This window comes from Podarcis bocagei (assembly GCF_964188305.1).
Source record: "Podarcis bocagei genome assembly, chromosome: 5".
Taxonomy (NCBI): domain Eukaryota; kingdom Metazoa; phylum Chordata; class Lepidosauria; order Squamata; family Lacertidae; genus Podarcis; species Podarcis bocagei.
Window position 1 is genome coordinate 69555489 of NC_138129.1, and position 19971 is coordinate 69575459.

The 19971-nt window shown below is 41.6% G+C and overlaps 1 protein-coding gene across 3 annotated transcripts in view; it reads right to left on the minus strand.

The window, feature by feature from the left end:
* The window catches only part of ADGRL4 (adhesion G protein-coupled receptor L4), a 91750-nt gene extending 72011 nt beyond the window's left edge, over nt 1-19739 (minus strand). Inside the window, exons 1-3 of one of the 3 annotated variants that reach the window (XM_081193742.1) lie at nt 19561-19739; nt 19028-19275; nt 17257-17421 (exon numbers count right to left, since the gene is read on the minus strand). In XM_081193742.1, the coding sequence (XP_081049868.1) occupies nt 17257-17421; nt 19028-19154 (292 nt within the window). In that variant the 5' untranslated portion in view covers nt 19155-19275; nt 19561-19739. Of the gene's footprint in view, nt 1-17256; nt 17422-19027 lie in introns of all 3 variants that reach the window. The other 2 variants (XM_081193741.1, XM_081193743.1) reach the window with 2 other exon arrangements.
* Nucleotides 19740-19971: the final 232 nt, after the last annotated feature.

The window sequence follows — 19971 nt, forward strand, 5'->3', positions numbered from 1 at the left end:
CAAGGCTGCTGGCAATAAAAATAAAAATCATCAGTGTGACAAAATTTTTAAAAATACACAATAATCCATTTTTTTAATAAAAAAAAGATATACCAGCAATATCACTCACCAAACAAATAAACAGCCCTAAAAATGCAGACAAAACTCTAAGCAGAAGAACACAAAACCTGCAAGCCAAGCTAGTCAAAACAGAAGAGTTTTTTGAAGGATGGCTGTGTTTTGGTTCACATATTGTTCCAGAATGTCTGAATTGGATAGGTTCGGCTTTAAATGTACACTGAATCTCTAGTCATGGTCCAGATGTTACCATAGCCAAAGTGTCCAGTGCTTAGCAGTAAAGAAATTGGGACCTTTGACATAACATAGGAAGCTGTCTAATGCTGGGTCAGGCCATTCGTCCATCTATCTCAATATTGTCTATACTGACTTGTAGTAGCACTACAGATTTCAGACAGGGCTTTCTCTCAGCTCTATCTGGATATTTTGGCGGGTTGATACTGGAACCTGTGTTCATAGCAGATGTTCTACCACTGAGACGCAGCTCTCCCTCCAAAGCTGCAAAACACTGCACATTAAAAAGTACTATGAATATCATTAGTAATAGAAGTGAATTGAAGGAGCTATAGGTAATCAGAGGTTACATTACCTAGGCTATATTATTCTGTTTTGGTGAACTCCTTTTTGAATAGATCAATGTCAGCACAATTGTCCTTTTTGTATGAGTGTTATGTGCCAGGGCCAGTGGAATAGCAAAGCATCTGTTCTTCCACTTAAGTGTCCAGGATGTGATTTCAGAAATAATCTTCCCCTTGCTACTTTTTTGAGCGAGCAACAATGTGACCTTGCTGTCTGAGTCATTCCTCTTCCCTTCTCTGAGCAAAGCTGGTATGAGACACATTTTCTTTCCAAAGAAATCTAGGCTCTTTGCAAGAAACATATATTAAATAAAGATATATGCTAGTCACTGCTGAAGCTTATGTCCACTCTCAAAATAACTTGTTTAGATGGCTGGCCATGTGAACAGCCTTCATTATGAATAAAGCATCAAAACCGCTGCATAGCCACTCGAGCTATTCTTTCAAATTGCAGCACCCATTACATGGCTGCCTTTAAAATAAGCAAAGATTGGATTCAACTGTTTGGGAGAAAATAGCCATTTATTGTGGTGTGTGTTTTGGGGGCAAGTTTCATTTTCCTTCTTGCAAAAACAAGATCTTTGTGTCTAGGTAACAAATGTGCAACATTAAATCATAACAAAAAGAATTGAGTTCTCACTTTGGCTTGTACAAAACTGTTCTGTACATGTGGATTTAAGCTTGAGTTTCATTGTTTTTAACAGGCTGTTCAAAGACTGACCATATGTATCTTGCAATGGATATAGTTCTGTAGAGAGGGCTAAAGTCCTGATGCAATCAATGAGTGGATGGGGCTTGGGATAGCGTGCTCCATCCTTGACCTCCATGAACTACTTGTGTACAAATTTGTGTGTGTGTGCAAGCTGTGTGTATGCTGTCTTCATGTGATCTATGCCCTACACCAAATGCAGACAACATTACACCCACTCCAAGCATAAAAAGAAAAGAACCCATTAATCATCTCCGCAGTGGTGAAACGACACACATGGAGGAGGCAAAGGTGTTTTTAAAACCATATAATTAATTAAAACCGTGCGTAAATCAAACAAGCCACTGTTTGCATCTCTTTCCAGAAGTCTGCAGGGATCTACAGTGGCTATCAAAAAGAGTCACTAAAGTACTCAAAAAAATGAGAGGATCAAACAAGTTACAGCCAATTATTCTCTTGCTATTGCCATACAGCGGGGGTGGGGGTAAATGTGACCAAACTGAAAGCAGCATGGCCACAATAAACCTTATTCATGACAGTTAGTCTTCCCGAGGAGGAAACTATAGTCAGGATAAACCGAATTTAAGGACAGAGCTAAGCCAGGGTGGATGAGGACAGATGAGATGGAGGACAGGTGATAGACCTGCTGCCCTTTCACAATGAAAAGATGAGGTAGTTTTTAGACCCTTTTAACTCAGTGGTTGCATGACTCAATCCATTAAGAAATATAAAGCATTCTGGATGCAGTAGAGGGTTGTGTATTTTCATTAATATCAATATAAGGAAATCTGTACTGAACCTATTGAAAATAAATACAGCCCTGAGTTTCTGTTCTTCTATGTTTATCGTAAGTGATGACATGAATACTCCAAACTCTTACATAGGCTATCATGCAACTGAAGTAATTCCCATAAGATCCCACTTTTCAACAACGAAGGCAGATTATTAAGTTTCCTCATCCTCCAAGCAAAACAAAACCAGCAGTTTCCTTCCCACACTATGAGAAGAGTTCAAGGTGAAAGAACAAATTTGTTCCAAACATCTATTGTTTCCTTTGACCTTCCAATATACATAGAAGCCATTATTGCAGCTACCATTGCCACAGAATCAGTTTGTATTAGACACTGTCTACTCCACAAGTTGTGTACTGTCTTTTCAAACCGTAGGCTATAATTCTCCAAAGTTCTGATAGGTGGCATGTTCAAGCTGTGGTGGGAGATGGCTAGAGGACGTGGCAGAGAAAGGGGTTTGGAAATGAGCTTTTAGAAGAAGAGTCTATGCATAAACGCAAATCAAGCCCCATCTCAAAACAAGAAAAAGGAGTGCCATTAAGTGGATTAGTTAGGAAAAGTTTTGGGCAAACTCCAATTACCTCATTTATAGGCTGTGCTTTTTTTGGGGGGGGGAATGGTGTGCTGGTACACATACCTTGATAAATGTAATGTGGAGCCAGCACAAAATGACTGCCATGAGCATCAAAGAAAGAGGTGGTGGTACTATGTACAGTAGCCCAATAACACTGCATTAGAAAATTGTTTAAAGCATAAGAACCTAGTGCATCCAAGTTTGAAAAATGCCTTCAGGTGGTATAGTGTGGAATACAGCTAGCTAAGAAATTTATATTCTCCTTTTGAAACTGGCAGTCATATTTCAAAATCAAAAGCTGCTTTATGACAAAAAAGTGGCACCTTCAAGAATATGTTTCAGAGTGGAACAGTGCTCCTGTTCAGGGTTCCAGACAAGCACACACTTTTCTGAGAATACTCAATTCCATTCCTTCTGCCCCTCAGTTTTCCCCTTTCTGTCCCTGACAAACAGTTAGCAATCTGTACCCACTCAGCATTCTTAGTCATCATTAGGATTTTGGGGTTTTTTAAACGCGCCCCCCATTTTTTTTCCTCCTCAATTTTTATTTTAATTTATTTTGCATTTCCATCATGGTTCCCCTGAGCATGCTGATGCCTTCTCTTTGTCTGTGGATGGTTAGGCTTGCCATACGTCAGGAAAATTCCTGACATGCCCTGGTTTTCAGGTGTAAAAATGGCATCGGGGTGAATTTTGACATTTTGGCTGCAGCAGGAGACAGGCATTTGGAGAATGAGTTCATTGCTCATAGATATTTTGAAAACTGAATTCTTGCACATACAGTCAAATAAGCACGCACAACACCTTCTGCTTACACATCCATTGACTTCATTTCAGATCTGGAAACTAGATCAGTACTTGCTGCGTACGGACATTGAAATGGCTCTTCTTTACACTGCTATTTGTCAATGGAACAATATATTTCTCAGGTAGGTACAAGATAAACCGGATGTTCGGTTAATACATTTATGATTTCTTAAGCAAATCCTAGAACATCCTCTTTAAACTTAATCTGATTGACTCAAGAAGTAGAAAACAGACACTTCCCTTCGGAAATGGAACAACAATTGGCAAAAGGTTAAAGATGCTGAATTACAGAGATGTGCCTGAATCTATACGAATAGCAGAACGATTATAGAAAATTGTGGGTTCTTTTCAAAGAAACAGGAACTGGCTTTTCTGTATCATGTCTTGTTATACAATTTAGAATGCTCCTATGGCAGCAGAATAATGAGCAGAGCATCCCTGTGTTTTGAAGTCCTACCGTGTTCGATATGACTCACTTCTTAGTTCAGGGGAAGTCAGCACTGATGCCTTTCAGAATCCAGTTGTTGTTGTTCAGAAATTCTGGTCATTGAACATGTTGACTGGTGTTGATGGGAACTGGAGTCCAAAAACATCTGAAGGGAGCAGCATAGTAGCTATCCCTGTCCTAGTTAATGTATTTAGGACCGCAGCTTAAAAGGGCAAATTTAGGGAAGCCTCTTTTTCAACTTCACTCTATACTCAAACTGAAAAAGCAGTTGTAACTGAATAATGCTTTACCAACACTAGCTTCTCCTGTAGGTGGATGAACTGTGCCAATCCTACATGACTAACAGGATTCATATGGCATTGCCAATGTGCAATCCTTCATGTGGCAATGTAACTACGTTAAGTTAAATTGAAGAAAGCAGAAATGTTTGTAGTAATTGGCAAGGGCTAGGTGTGAAGAACGAAGACATCTGAAAATTAACATTCAAAAACAACATTTAATTTCTAAAGTGAGGATGTAGTGGAAAGTATCTATTTCGCCATCCCTGGATTCCCTAAATTGTAAGTCATTCATTTTTTTTGAAGTCAAATCTAAAACTATTTTATTTAATGGTGGCTACTGAGTCTAAATTGCAACCTGTACTCAGACATTGCTTATCATTTAGGCAGTGGTAGTTAGCTTCCATTGGGACTGGTAGGGTAGGAGGCAGAAAGGCCAACAGTAGGTGGAGCCATAGCCAAAAATAAGCAGATCCAACCATTTTTAGCATTGTTCCTTCTTACTTCAACAGAAGGAACACATTTTCAAGAAAAAGCTGCAGTATTGAATAAGGAATACGGAAAGATTTTTTCAGCCTGAGGGCCACCTTCTCATATGGAAAACCTTTCACAGGCCACATGCCAGAAGTGTGTGGGGCAGAGACAAAAGTGGCAGAATCATAAATCCACATGATACCTTTTATTCAGTAGACTAGTTTCTACATGGACTGTCATCTATCTGGAAGCAAGAGGCCTTATTAGAGTTGCGTGTCAAGGCCCCCAAGCCACCCCCCAGGAGAATAAAGACACAAGGACACAGAATTTTAAGTTATTGTTAATGCGCGAGGCCAAAAGGGAAGCCTCAGAGTCGCACCACAGCTTAAATCAGCCCCGACTACACCCCCGAAGCGACCTGATTGGCCACCTGGCTACATGGTGTGGCTGGGGTCTCCCACAGCATGACGCAGGATGCCGTCCTGCCCGCTGAGTGGGGTGGCCAGGAGGCCTGACTGCAACCCGGCCCCACAAAAAAGTGGAGCTGATTTCAAGGACACATTCCAGCCAAGCAGAAACATTCAAAGAGGGTGTGAAGCCAGGCCAGTAGAAGAAGTGACTGGGAAGGGAGTGTGGTCTGAGGCAAATACCCCAGGTCAGATGGAGAGGCTTGGGGGGCTACATTCAGCTCCCAGGCCTGAGGTTCCCTACTCACATACCTTGTTTTTCCTTTGTGTTGCAAGGCTAATGAACCAACTTTCACTGTATAGTTATCATTTGCTTCTAATTTCCTGCAAGCTTCCCTTCATAAATAATGTGAGTGCAAAAAATAAACTTGACTTTTTCAGCCTATCTAGTTTCCTATGAGGGAAACTGGATTGGTCTACCTATTCTGCCAAAGTAAACATCACCCAAATTCTTAAACCTGAAGGGGTACTCCTGTGCTCTTCTTAGGGATAAGTGGCCCTGTCAATTATGATTCCTCTCTGTTCACCACATTTCCACATCAGTTTGTGCGATTTGTTTTAAAAAGTTGTCATGAAAATCAACCAGCATTTTAGTGCAAATCTCTCCAAATCTACAAAATTTTGTATGCAATTTTGCTTAACGTATATTTTCACTAAGCTGTTTTTTCATGATACAAAAATGCATTGTATGTTCTTACCATATATATATATATATATATATATATATATATATATATATATATATATATATATATTTGCTTTCGTAGATTTTCACGGGTATAGGAATGCAGGTTTTGGTGTCTTCGGGTGTCTTCCCGTGTAAGAGTTGGGGTGTCTAGGCGACGTTTCGACGAGGTCTCACTCGTCATCTTCAGGCTGGTGCTTTCGGCTTCTTGTTACTGGAACAGAGCAGGATCTCAGTGTTTGAGTTCCTATAAATACTGTTGGGGGGGTGTGGTGTATAGCCTCCAACGTTCTGGGCAGAGAGGAAGTTCCCAGGTTAGTGTGCCTTTTCTTCTTTTGTTCATTAATTACTTGAGGGATATCTTGAGTGATTTCTTGAGTGATATTCTGAGTACCACTTAGGAGGGTCATTAGGTGTGGATTAGTTGCTAAAGCTTTCGTGTCTTGACCTCTTGACCTTGTGAAGAGTTTTTTCTGAGAAGATGGCTGTACTGCACTTAGTTGTGCTCTGGCTTGGCTTCGTGTATAGGGGCGAGCTGTGGTTTTGTGCCCTGTGCCAGCCAGATCTGTGTAGGGATTGCAGGGGGGTGCAGCATCCGGAGGTGCCACTATGGTTTGGCTACTGGATGGTGTCTGTAATTTATCTGTGGAGAGGGTCTGGGTTTGGGTCTGGTGTGGTTGATTGGAGATGGCGTTCTGTGTGCCTCTGGTTCTGGTGTCCCCACAAAAACCGACACCAGAACCAGAGGCACACAGAACGCCATCTCCAATCAACCACACCAGACCCAAACCCAGACCCTCTCCACAGATAAATTACAGACACCATCCAGTAGCCAAACCATAGTGGCACCTCCGGATGCTGCACCCCCCTGCAATCCCTACACAGATCTGGCTGGCACAGGGCACAAAACCACAGCTCGCCCCTATACACGAAGCCAAGCCAGAGCACAACTATTTGCAGTACAGCCATCTTCTCAGAAAAACTCTTCACAAGCTCAAGAGGTCAAGACACGAAAGCTTTAGCAACTAATCCACACCTAATGACCCTCCTAAGTGGTACTCAGAATATCACTCAAGAAATCACTCAAGATATCCCTCAAGTAATTAATGAACAAAAGAAGAAAAGGCACACTAACCTGGGAACTTCCTCTCTGCCCAGAACGTTGGAGGCTATACACCACACCCCCCCAACAGTATTTATAGGAACTCAAACACTGAGATCCTGCTCTGTTCCAGTAACAAGAAGCCGAAAGCACCAGCCTGAAGATGACGAGTGAGACCTCGTCGAAACGTCGCCTAGACACCCCAACTCTTACACGGGAAGACACCCGAAGACACCAAAACCTGCATATATATATATATATATATATATATATATATATATATATATATGCATTTTAATGCAATCTTCACTCTAGTATATGTGTTTATGCAAACTGAATTGAATTTCTTCCCCATCTCTAGGCCTCGTCTTGAAAACATTTCCTGGGTCAAGAACTATGAGAACTAGAAGAACTTGGGACAAAGTAACTCGCTCCAAACCGTAAGAATTTGCTTTTGCGTGGACAGGCGGAGTCCCCAGATCCTGAGCAGTCCCCCCCGTCATGTGGAATAACGACTCAAGACAACGTGCTATGGGATTAAATTGGCCACAACTTTATTAAATTTCAAATGTGGGTAGACCTTGGCTCAGGCATTGGGCGTTCTCCCTCCCCGGTCCCCAGCCGGGGACCTAGGGAGCATCAGGGTTATCCAGTGTGTGTGGGGGGGATGGGCCGTCTCTGGAGAACATATGTTCAAGCAGAGATGGCCGCCCCCATTATGCCGCCGCCGCAGGGGAGAGCAATGACAACCTTTCGGCGTGCGGTCAAAGCCTCCCTTCAGAAACCCCTTTAACGGGGAACCCTGGTATCGCCGCCACAAAGAGGAAGATGGACTAAAGGATTCTGTCCAAGGCCTGATACCGCCAAAGTTGTGACGTTTTGCTACGGGAAAGGCAAAACCTGCCAATGCAGGGAAATTCCTTTCCGGCCCTTTAACAGCGACCTTATCGTAGCAGCGCCCGCATACCTGTGAAGAAAAGTTAACCTGCAAAACCTATGAAGAAAAGTTAACCTGCAAAGGAAGACATTAACTGAGGGTGGGTAGGGTGGGAGAAGCTCTGGAGCCAAGTGAGGATTCCCAGGTAAGATCCTCCCTCTATTGTGTGGGCAGGTAATCCCTCCCCTACCTGGCCTGGTCTCCTTGGCAACGCTTCCCCCAGGTGGGATTGGACAACTGACTGAGGTAGGCGGAGACCTCCAGGTATCCCACCTGAGGGAAGGCAAAGTCAAGCCTATGCTGTTGGAGCCGCTCCAGATCTAGGGCTGCACGCGTCCACGCAAAGGGTGCGTTTTAAGCGGGGAGCGGTCATTCTGAAACTCAGAGTTATGGCTTAGCCAGGCTGTTTAATTAAGTGAAAGAGAGTGGGACCGACTATTGCACTTTGGCAATTTGGAAGTCCTGTGTTTTATTATGATAAAAATCATAAGAGGCCTTTACGTAGTTCAGGACTCTGTTTTTATTTCAATGTTATCTAAAAGAACCATTTCTACTAAACTTCCTGAAGATGTGGTTTTAAAAAAGTAAAATATACACACACACAGAGAGAGAGAGAGAGAGAGAAAGAAAGAAAGAAAGAAAGAAAGAAAGAAAGAAAGAAAGGGGAGAGTCAGTCTTTGGTCTTTGTATCACTTGGTTATCTTGAAGGACTTATTGCCTCATATTCAATAAACCACTTTGCTGTGTGTTGCTTAACTGGTAAGCAGTTATTGAGTTAAAATCAGAAGACTGCTATAAAATCAAACTGTCCCCTTTTTGTGTTCCAAGAAGGGAATGTTCTAATTGACCTATTGAGGGCCGCCTTCTCAACTGCAACTCTTTTTGTAGATGCTGATAAAATTCCAAGCATGCAGGGAACCCTTACAAGAGTCTTGTCTGAACTCAGGTTGAGAAGAGAATTAGTGTGAAGAGCCTCCATAATCACTAGCTTTCGGAATGCTTTTACAGTTCCATGCTGTGGAGCTATGCCTCGGGCCAGACTTGGCAAGAACCAGCTTGTAACCTCAGGCTAAGGGGATGTGAGCTAGGTTAGACATTCAGCCCACATGTTTCTCATAAGAGAAAGACCAGACATATCATAGAAATAAGATATTAAGAGCTGCTTGATACTGAGTCACACCAGTGTGGTCCTTCTACCTTAGCATCATCTATACGGAGTGGTAGAGGCTCTCCCAGGGAAGTCATGCAGAGAGAGAATGCTTTCCCAGCTTACAATCTTTAGATCCTTCAAGATCTTAGAACATATTCTTTATGTGCTCCAAGAAAATATACTTTGTGTGTATATCACCGAGTTCTGGTTACACATACAAATTAAAGAACAAAAATATTCAAATCCTACTATTTTCTATCATAACTAGTCAAGTTATTGAAATACAGTGGTACCTCAGGTTACATACGCTTCAGGTTACAGACTCCGCTAACTCCGCTAACCCAGAAATAGTACCTCGGGTTAAGAACTTTGCTTCAGGATGAGAACAGAAATCGTGTTCCGGTGGTGCGGCAGCAGCAGGAGGCCCCATTAGCTAAAGTAGTGCTTCAGGTTAAGAACAGTTTCAAGTTAAGAATGGCCCTCCAGAACAAATTAAGTACTTAACCCGAGGTACCACTGTACTTATTTTTTATTGATTCAGTTGTGTCCTAATACTCAAAATAGTTATGCCAGGGACAAAAGCAAAGTATCTGCTTGAATTTATTGGGTCTCTTTCCTGGGTATGTGTTGTTTTTTCCCCCTCTCAGCTTCTTCCATTCTCCATTTTGTTGCAGTCTAAGCTTGTTCAGCATTGCAGACCTTGTCTGCAAAGCTACACTAGCCATCACCAACAAGCACACACTGACTTCTCAAGTTTCAGCTTCCTTCTGTGAGAGCTCTGCTGCTCCTGTTTCCAGTGATGAGTCGCCAGCTAGCTTAATTCAGATCAGCTTCTGCCAGAGTGAAACTTTTTAAAGGTAACCTCTTTAGAGCATTCCAAATACAATGAATTCAAACATACATTTTATGTACATTAAATGTATAACTTTGACATAGATCACATGCATGCAATACATGGCATGCCCCCAAAGAATTCTGTAAACTATAGTTTGCCCCACAACTCTCAGCACACTTAACAGACTACAGTTCCCAGGATTGTTTGGGGGAAGCCGGGTGCTTAAAATATATGGTGTCTATGTGATCACAGTGTTGGGTGGGGTCTTGTAGGCCATCCTCCTTAATGCAGACTGCCCCCAACAGTTGGCTATCCATCTCTGTTTGAAGATCTAAGCTAGGGCAAAGAGATCCAGCTTTTTGAAGTTCTAGCTACAGCAAAGCCATCACCCCTACAACTAATTGGTTACACTGTAGTGTAAACTGTCAATAAATTTATCCTAATGCTCAATTGGAATCGACCTTCCTGTAAATTAGGGCCCATTATATATAGCCCTACCTTCTGGAGCAGGAGAGAACAAGTCCTTGCCTTTTTACAAGGCAACAGTCCTTCAGGAATTTGAAGAGCACTATCTTAATACCTGCTGAAAACACATTGTCTTCCAGTGGAATCAGTTAACACTTTAAGTTTTGCAGGGGCGGACTTTGTTAATATGGCATGTGAGTGAGGACAAAATTTTGTGGCTCCCCTCTTAAATATTTCTTATGTTCACAATAATTCCTTTGGGTGCAGTTGCTTTTTAATGGATCTTTTCAGTAGGTACCTGTATAAATATTATTATTATTCCTACTACTTTTGTGCTTCCATGGCTAGGCACCCTGTACGTGGGAACTGCCTACACTGCCCTAAACCCAACACTGAGTTTTGAGAGATCTTAAAGTTAGATAAACTGACTTGATTGGTATGTGGAAGGGGGGGGGGAGTTCTGAGTTTTCATGTATTATGTGCAGCCTGTGATTTTCAAAATATCTTTGCTGTGTCTGGGAAATCATTGTAGCAGGACAGCTGTGGTTACATATACACAGGCTGTACAATTACTTCAAAAACTCTGGCAAATATAATTGCTGTTCAGTTGGAAAGGAGAGACATGATGGCCTTTCAGAGCCCCAACTTTATATGGCACTATAGCTGGATGAGCTGCTAGTATGGAGATTGATTCATCTCTCAGAGTGTAAATTGCGACTGACGTTTACAAGGGATTCTTGTGGCTATTGTCTCTTCCCCTTCCTGCCTGCCGGCCTGTGCAGAACAAACAGCTCAGCTTCATTGTCCTGCCATATTTTAGAAAGTTAAAGTAAACACTGTGATCACGCTGTTTACTTCAATATTGTGCCAGCGAAACAGCAAATTGGCAGTCAGCAGTCATCAGGCAGCCAGCAGTAAAACTATACAACAGGACCGGAAAGCTGCAAGTATGTCAGCCCTTTTTATCCCTAATATAGGAGGGGAAATTCCCAAACATTGCATTTCTTTGTCACCTACTGTTATTCAGTCGAGTCTGAATTATTTTTCTGGATCTGGGTTATCTGCTGCACGGAAGTTCCATTTCTCTGTAATTTAGATGTGGTTTATATTCACACCTAAAGCTGTAATTGCAATTTAAAGAAGCAGCTCAGTCCTCTAATCTGAATTTGTCATCTGACTCCTTACCATCCTCTTTCACATCCAACATCACCATCAGCTTCCTTCATGATTTTAGCAAACGTACGAACACACACATTATCCACAGCAATCCTCCCAAAAATCTGCACCTATGAGATTTGGGTGGCCTTGTTTCCCCCACTATGTATGACAGGGATGGGGAACCTGTGGCCCTCCAGATTATGTTGGACTCCGAATCCCATAAACCCCAGTCAGCACAGCCAGTGGCAAGGGATGATGAGAGTTGTAGTCCAACAACGTCTGGAAGGACAAAGGTTTTCCACCCCTGATTTATCCCAATATTGTGAGCAGTGTTGGCTTTCTAGAGCATTGAACAGGAGTCTTTCCATCCTGAAAACTGAACCATAGCTCCCTGGTGTATTTGGCAACTTTAGCAACTACCACTTGAAAAGAATAACGATAAGATTAGGATATATTTATTCATGGCTCATCTTACAACATTTGTTTAAATGTGACCTTTGCTGGTGTCTTTGGCTTCATCTGCTCTTTTTATATTTTTGATAACTGCCTTTTTAAAAATTCTTTTTAAACATTTGCAGCATGATGCTGCAGAACTTGCGCAATAATTTTTAAAATAAAATTTGCTATTAGCTGCAAAAATGTTGAGATCTGTTCTTAAGATCGAAAAAATGAGAATCTCGGAGAAACAAAAAAGACAGATCCTTCCATCTCTACTCAGAGGAGACTCATTGCAATGAATGGGCCTATGTTAGTCATGCCCTTTCATTTCACTGAGTCTGCTCTGAATGATATTAACATGGAACACAGCACATTGATCTTTAGATCCCATTCCCTACTTGAATTATCCTACTCGACAAAGTTCCTTTCATGGACAATCTGGAGAAGACAGATTGCGTTATTGAATCACTGTCTCTATAAAGAGTAAAAACCAGTTTCATAGCAGTATACACATTAAATGAATTAAACTGACAACTGTCAGTTCAACCTCTTTTTGCTTTCAAAAATATCATACAGATCCTTTGTTTAAAAAAGGTTGAATGTTACTTCTGAAACCAATAGCTACTACAGCTTCCTTGATTATATCAACACAAAGCTCCAGAGTTAAGAGTGGAGAAGGGAGGTATTTAAATAACATCATTAAGGATATCATTAAAAGCCAGCTATTACTGAACAGGTGCAAAATTGTTAAATTGCTGCTAATGACAGCAACAGTGAGCGTTGCCACCTATCTAACTAACATGCTTGCACTGTGTGTGTCATTTGGCGAGCTGCGGCTTATATGCGTACATGAAAGAGAATCTGCATTGATAATAACAGAAGGACTGTTGTACTAGCAAGCAAACATTATAAATTGAAGAGTAACAGGCATTTATCTCCAGAAGCCCTTCCTAGGAAAAAAGTAGAGGAGAAACACTCACACTCCAAGATCTAACATATCATTAAGTCACAGCATTGCTCCACTTATGTTAGCTTCAAGCTAATAACTAACCTGACTATCTTTTAATCTTTTTAAGATCTTATCCAATTAAAAGCAGATGGTAAATATGTTCTTAGAAGACTACAAAGAAGATTAGCTGAGTTGTGTGATCCACTGCCTTAAAAAAGTGCCCCTTTTTTGCTTCCCAATAATATTTCATGCACCACCAATGAAAACCAACGAATGAATAGATAAAGAACCCATCCACATGATGCTGACACAAAATACACATACACTATGCAAAAAGTGGAAATAACATTACCCCCTTCTTTCCTCCGCCTCTCCCTCCACAAACTCACAATGCCCACGATAACAATGTCTCACACCAAATGTAACCAACCTGTAGAAAAGACTATGAATTGAAAACAGATATGCTATATGTAGCTTTGTTATTCCTCAAAATTTTCCAGTAAAAACCATTTAAAGAAATTTCCTACTATCTTACCCACCTTCACCCAGAAAGCTTGGGCAACTGCTGGGGCTCATGAACTCTGCCAGGGACCACCATTGATGCGGGCCCTGGGAGCCACCAACCTATATAACTCACTATGGGGTACTGTGGGGAAATTTAAAATGGTGTCCTGGAGTTCTCTAATGCAGGAGACAATTCACCTTGCCAAAGCCAGTGAAGATGTTCTTGACCATAAACCACAATAAAACAGTGACCAAACGACAAAAAACACAGTATGTCCAAAATAAAAGAGACAAAGGCTAGGCAAACAGAAACAGTTCAATGCCTTGGGAAAGCACCCACAGCCACCACTGAAAGGGCTTTGTCTCCAGTCACTACCTACTATCAGAGCAATCCCAACCTCCATCATGCCATGCTTGGGCAGGGCAGATGGTTTGAAATGACCAGAGGTGTCCATTTGCCCAGAGGCAGCAAATTTCAAAGGCCAGATTTTGTATGCTTAAATTTTAAACTAGCAGTATGTGTGTGTGTGTGTGTGTGTGTGTGTGTGTGTGTGTGTGCAGTGCTTTTTTCTGGGGGGGTATGCATTTTGTGAATCTTTGTACTTTTGTTCATTTACTGTATTTATTTCCCCCGATTTGAACTATAAAATGTTGATTTTCTTGAATCAAAATGACGGTACCCCTAAATATTTTTTTAAGGAAAAACACACACTCTCTCTCTGTGTGTGTAATGTGTCACATTTGTTAATGTTAGTTTAAAACTTCCCACAATCCAGGAGCTTCAGATTTCAATGCTCTACAACTCCCATAATCTCTGACCATTGGCCATGCTGACGGAAGGGGCACAGCTCAGTCATTCCTGGTTTCATGGAATAATTAAGCATGTATTTGGCTCACATTAGAATCATAGAGTCATAGAATCATAGAGTTGGAATAGACCACAAGGGCCATCGAGTCCAACCCCCTGCCAAGTAGGAAACACCATCAGAGCACTCCTGACATATGGTTGTCAAGCCTCTGCTTAAAGACCTCCAAAGTAGGAGACTCCACCACACTCCTAGGCAGCAAATTCCACTGTCGAACAGCTCTTACTGTCAGGAAGTTCTTCCTAATGTTTAGGTGGAATCTTCTTTCTTGTAGTTTGGATCCATTGTTCCGTGTCCGCTTCTCTGGAGCAGCAGAAAACAACCTTTCTCCCTCCTCTATGTGACATCCTTTTATATATTTGAACATGGCTATCATATCACCCCTTAACCTCCTCTTCTCCAGGCTAAACATGCCCAGCTCCCTTAGCCGTTCCTCATAAGGCATCGTTAGTTCTTTTGCTGTGTGACAGCATTAGTTCTTTTGCTGTGTGACAGAATACCCCCCCTTCCCTTTCACACAGTAGTGAATATAAGGGATTTGGAGTAGTAACAAATTCATGTGATCACATGAAAATTAAAGACTCATCACTTGATAAACACGTTTCTCAATGACAGGAACATGATAGGAAAAATTGCTTTCAGGGTAACTCCATTCCAATAAAATCCATTCCAGTCAGCCATGTAGGCTACCACACAAATATAGTAATTGTCCTCTCCTTTTCCGTTATAAACAGAGATTAGACTGACTATGACAGTATTTCACCTTCTAGAAACAGCGCCATTTTGTGTAATATTTTCCCCCCACATACCTTTGTCACTATCAGATTTCTAGAAGCTATGAATACACAGGCAACCTAAAACTCATTTATGTTTCCATAATTTTTATTTCATGTGTCTGTGTGTATGCCTGTTGACTAAACTTGGCCCAAGGGGATGGATTAATACAGTTAGATGATTTACTGTTCTGTCCTTGATCCTGTCATGTCTGGATAGCTCAGTTGGTTAGAATATAGTCCTGACTGCAGGTTCGATCCCCGTATGGGACAGCTGCATATTCCTGCTTTGCAGGGAATTGGACTAGACCTCAGGGTCCCGTCTAACTCTACAATTCTATGATTCAATGTGTTTTGGGAGGGCCATTTCGTCCACCTTGGGGCTCTTTTCTTTTGTCTATGCAAAAGTCTGTTTAGGAATGCATAGTTGACTATTAGTATTCACGGAAAATGGAAATTATTTCAGTATTTATGGATAAGGAATGGGTGTAGGGGCAACATGCTCTATCCCAACCAATGCACATTAATTTGAATGTCTGGAATGGATCCCTGTAGCTCCCCATATATTTATTATTCACAGATACTGAAGAACTAAAACATCGGACATTTTAAAACAAATGGGTCAATATGGTTTCGGGAGTCATGGACAGAAAAGCTGGGCACTTTTCTGGGAGCAGGCCTTATTGAACAAGGTGTGACTTTTGTCTGAGTAAGAAAGAATAGGCTTGCTCTGGCAGGGAAACAACAGTGGAGCAAGTATGAATGGAACCCCCCATGGAGGACTTTCTCTCATCATTTTTCACTTTCCATTTTTATTTAGGTGAAATCCAGTGAGAACCTGGTGGGACCCCTCTAAGAAAGTGAGCTACTTTCATCCATTGCATTTGATCTTCCTGTGAAATCCCCTCAGGTATTCTACATGAAGGCAAACTCTCAAAAATTAATGCTTTAAGTGAGGGGAAAGAGAGCGGGATCAACACCAACAGTCGGAGACCATCCTGACTTCCTAACCTGAATCCTCCTATCCAGGGCTCTATTCGAAAGAAGCAAAGAAAGAGGAGATGCATCAAAATGATGCTAACAATCAAACTTCATCAAATAAGAGAGTCATTATAGAAGACTGAAAAAGCCCCACGTTTCTTTTGAGAGATGTTGGCTCGGTAGGATATCCGAAGCAATCTTCAACTGAAATAAATCAAGCCTTTCAGTATTTTGTACAAAATACAGTCATACCTTGGATCCCGAACACCTTGGCACTCAGACGTTTCGGCTCCCAAATGCCGCAAACCCAGAAATGAGTGTTCTGTTTTGTGAACTTTTTTTGGAGCCCAAACGTCCAACGGGGCTTCCGATTCAGTATTTCTTCCTGCAGCCAATCAGAAGCTGCGTGTTGGTTTCTGAATGTTTTGGACTTCCGGGACAGATTCTGTTAGACTTCCAATGTATGACTGTATATAGAACCAGAGTTGGAAGAGACCACAAGGGCCACCCGCTGCAATGCAGAAATCTTTTACCCAGTGTGGGGCTTGAACCCATGACTCTGAGGTGAAAAGTCTCATGCTCTACCAACTGAGCGATCCCAGGCTTCATTTGTTAAAGTTTTTTAAAGCAGTTTTGAGGCTGTGCAACCCTCCCCCCCCCACTTTCTTCTTCTCATGACGTTTGGTTCTACCTCCCCATTTAGCCTCAGGGATCCAGCCACACCAGAATACTCTATTCCATTCCCAATCCATCTTTTCTGCTTTTCCTTTCCAAGTGACTGTACCCCCCCCCCCCATGGCCACTGCACATGCTAATTCCTCATTGATTTATTTGGGTGTATATGTGTGTGAACATTAATCTCTTAATTATATTTAAAAATATTTGTCATACTCTGCAAACCCTAGGGTTTTCCAGGGCATGCTCATTCCACCCTCACTTTTTTCTTTCACAGGTCCCCCCCCCCCGGGTCCCAATCCTGTCAGCGCTCACTACCTGAGCTCACTAGCAAAGGGAGATACTTTGGTGACAAATTTAGTTTCCCATAAGTCATTCAAAAATGCAGGAATTCCAGGAACAAAGTCTAAAATAATCATGTGACCTTCCTGTGTCTACATCTACAAATCATGCTGGAATGACAAGGTTGTCAGAAGAAGAGATTGCTAAAGATAACCCAATAAAATAAAATAAATAATGATTTGTAAGAAACACCATGAATATTAGCTTGCTTACCATAACATCCATTTCTGTCTGGTTTCTCTATGCCGGGCCCACTGAATCCTGGGCTACAAAAACAGCCTTGGCGTCCATTACGAACTTCACATTTTGCACGCTCATCACATGGGATGGTACAGTTCTGGGAGGAGTAGCTACTGTCCAGCAGTGTGGACATGAACACTAAATGGAATTTAAAAGAAATGTGAGTTTGGCCTTTGTAGTTGTTGAGTTCTGAAATCAGTTTTAGGCAAACACATTTGGGACAAAATAAAATTGGCATTAAGCTGAAAAATCTTATTGCTAAAGAATCCTGTTGAACAAGGCTCGAAAACAAAATTATAACTGCTGAATGAATGATTTAAGCTCAGATATCTAGGCTTTCAAGTATGTGGATTTGTCTTGAAAAGCATCTGCCTTCAAGTGCGCTCAGTAAACACAAAAATACTGCACATCAAACAAAGCTCCACAGTATTTTTGAATAAACTATAAGTGTTAAATTCTACCATGTTTCCCTGCACAGGGCAAAAGTGGCAAATAGTTCTTAGTCCAAAGAACACAACAGAGGAGACAAAAAACATTGTGCATCTGCAGGACACCTCCCCTCCCTGCAACAAGCATTTTAACATTACTTTTTAATAGCACTAGTCCAACAATGTAACTTCATGGAAGATTACATTTACACACAATAACAGTATCATTTCGGAACACTTTCCCCATTTTTCAAGGCTACAGTATGACTATCTGAGCTATTTGCTTCATCTTGAGTGTGATAATGGAGCCCAGGCCGATTTTCAAATTCTCCTTACGTCTGGTGATTGCAACGAGTTTCAGCATTATGAAAGTTTGCTTTTGAAAACATTAAGTATAAATTCATTTCCCCGTAATGGCAACCTTTATTACTATTTCACATAAGCCACTCTGAGCTTCCCTTTCTCCCCCTGAAGAGTGGCAAATCTATTTTCTGAATAAATAAATAAATGCATTAACACAAAGGAAAAGGAAACAGAATGCAAACAGCACAGACCAAGCCATTTACTCAGACGAAATCCCTGTAACTTCAGGGGAGCTTACTATCTTTTAAGGGTGCTTAGGATTGCAGCCTAAACTTCATAAAGTAAGCAGTTGTTGGACAATATTCTCCTAACCCTAATATTACTTTCTAATATTTGAATCGCCATCTTAGTGCTTTATGTCCAATATTAATTACTGGAGGAAAAACAAGAAGTAGCTTTCTATGAATAATAATGTCCAAAAACATTTTAAAGGTCATGATTATACAACTTTGTAAATATATAATTCTGTTCCCTTCCTCTATTACATTATGCATTATTTATGTGCTTCTTCCCTACAGAAAACCTCTTATTATTATTTCTGAATCTGGCCATCTGTGAGATGTGGCCTTGGTTTAACAAACTGGATAATATTCACATTCACCACTGCCGCCGCCAATGCAATAGCATTTCTGTCTTCTCAAGGTCAGAATTCATTTGAGCTCATGGGATTATTGTCGTCAACTTCTATGCATGCCAGTCTTCTGCAGTCATTAGAGTTTCTTTGCCAAGGTGGTTTTGACAAATCTAGCACCTTCCAAAGCTGGACCTGAGAAACTACTTGAGATTCAGACCATTGGTCCATCCCAGTCCTACTAGAAGGTGCCGGGGACTGTCTATTACTGTGCTTTGGCTGCCCCACATCTCCCAAACTTTCTCTTCCCTATTTCCACACCCTGCCCACCAGTTTTGTCTCTTACATCCAGCTTAACCATTCATGAAATAAAATTACCTACCTAGGACCAGTAGAAGTTTCATGGGTGGTGCTTCTAAGAAGTGCTCAGTCTTGAATCCCTTTGTAACAAAATATCTGGTCCTGCTGAAAAATGTATGATCGTGGGCTAAAGGGTTGCACATGCCCATTAGAAGAGGGGATCACGGCGAAACGCCAGAGCTCTTTATTCTGCCATTTGCCTGTCCGTATGCTTCTTCAAATATTTAGAGGGAAGGATAAAGTGAGCTAAAATGCTGAACAGCAAATCAGCTGGAGAGCAAAGGAAAGGAACTGTGTAGAAAGTTTGATCAAACAGATGAATGAATATGAGTGAGGATAGGCGCAGGAGACAGGCATGAGTACAGAGTTTGAGGAGATGGAGTGTTAGGGACCAACAGGAAGATTTAAGAAAGATACAGGGATAGAACCAAAGACTGAGGATAGCACAGTGGATGGAGATCACAATGGACTTGGAAAGCTGTGGGGAGTAGACCGGGAATAAAAAATGAGCAGTAAGAAATGGTGAGGCAGTTACCAGGATCCCACCAGCCTTGCCTGAAGTAGGTTGAGCAAATCAGAATTCTAGCACCCCAAAAGAGTTGGTGAAATCTGTAGTTTGCTTCCGTGTCGACTGCTTTCCTTGGCTATGCAGAGATGTCCAATCACAGGCTGAAATTCGGTCACTTTAAGAGCAGCAGCATGAGAAGGAGGCACAGGAAATCCACTGAGATTTCTTTTGTGTGGAAAACAAAGATATAAAGCCATGGGAGGAAGGAGGCAGGAAGCCAAATGTGCAGCAAGGAATTTCAGGACCAGCAGGGAGGCTCAAAGCAGGGAGGTACGTGTTAAGGCCCTAAAGGGGTGATGTAATCATAATTAGAGGGTAAGTGGCAAAGAATATTGGGGGTGGGGAGAAGATGAATTTTGCTACACCTAACAGAAAAGGGGAGGGGTATGGCAACATAA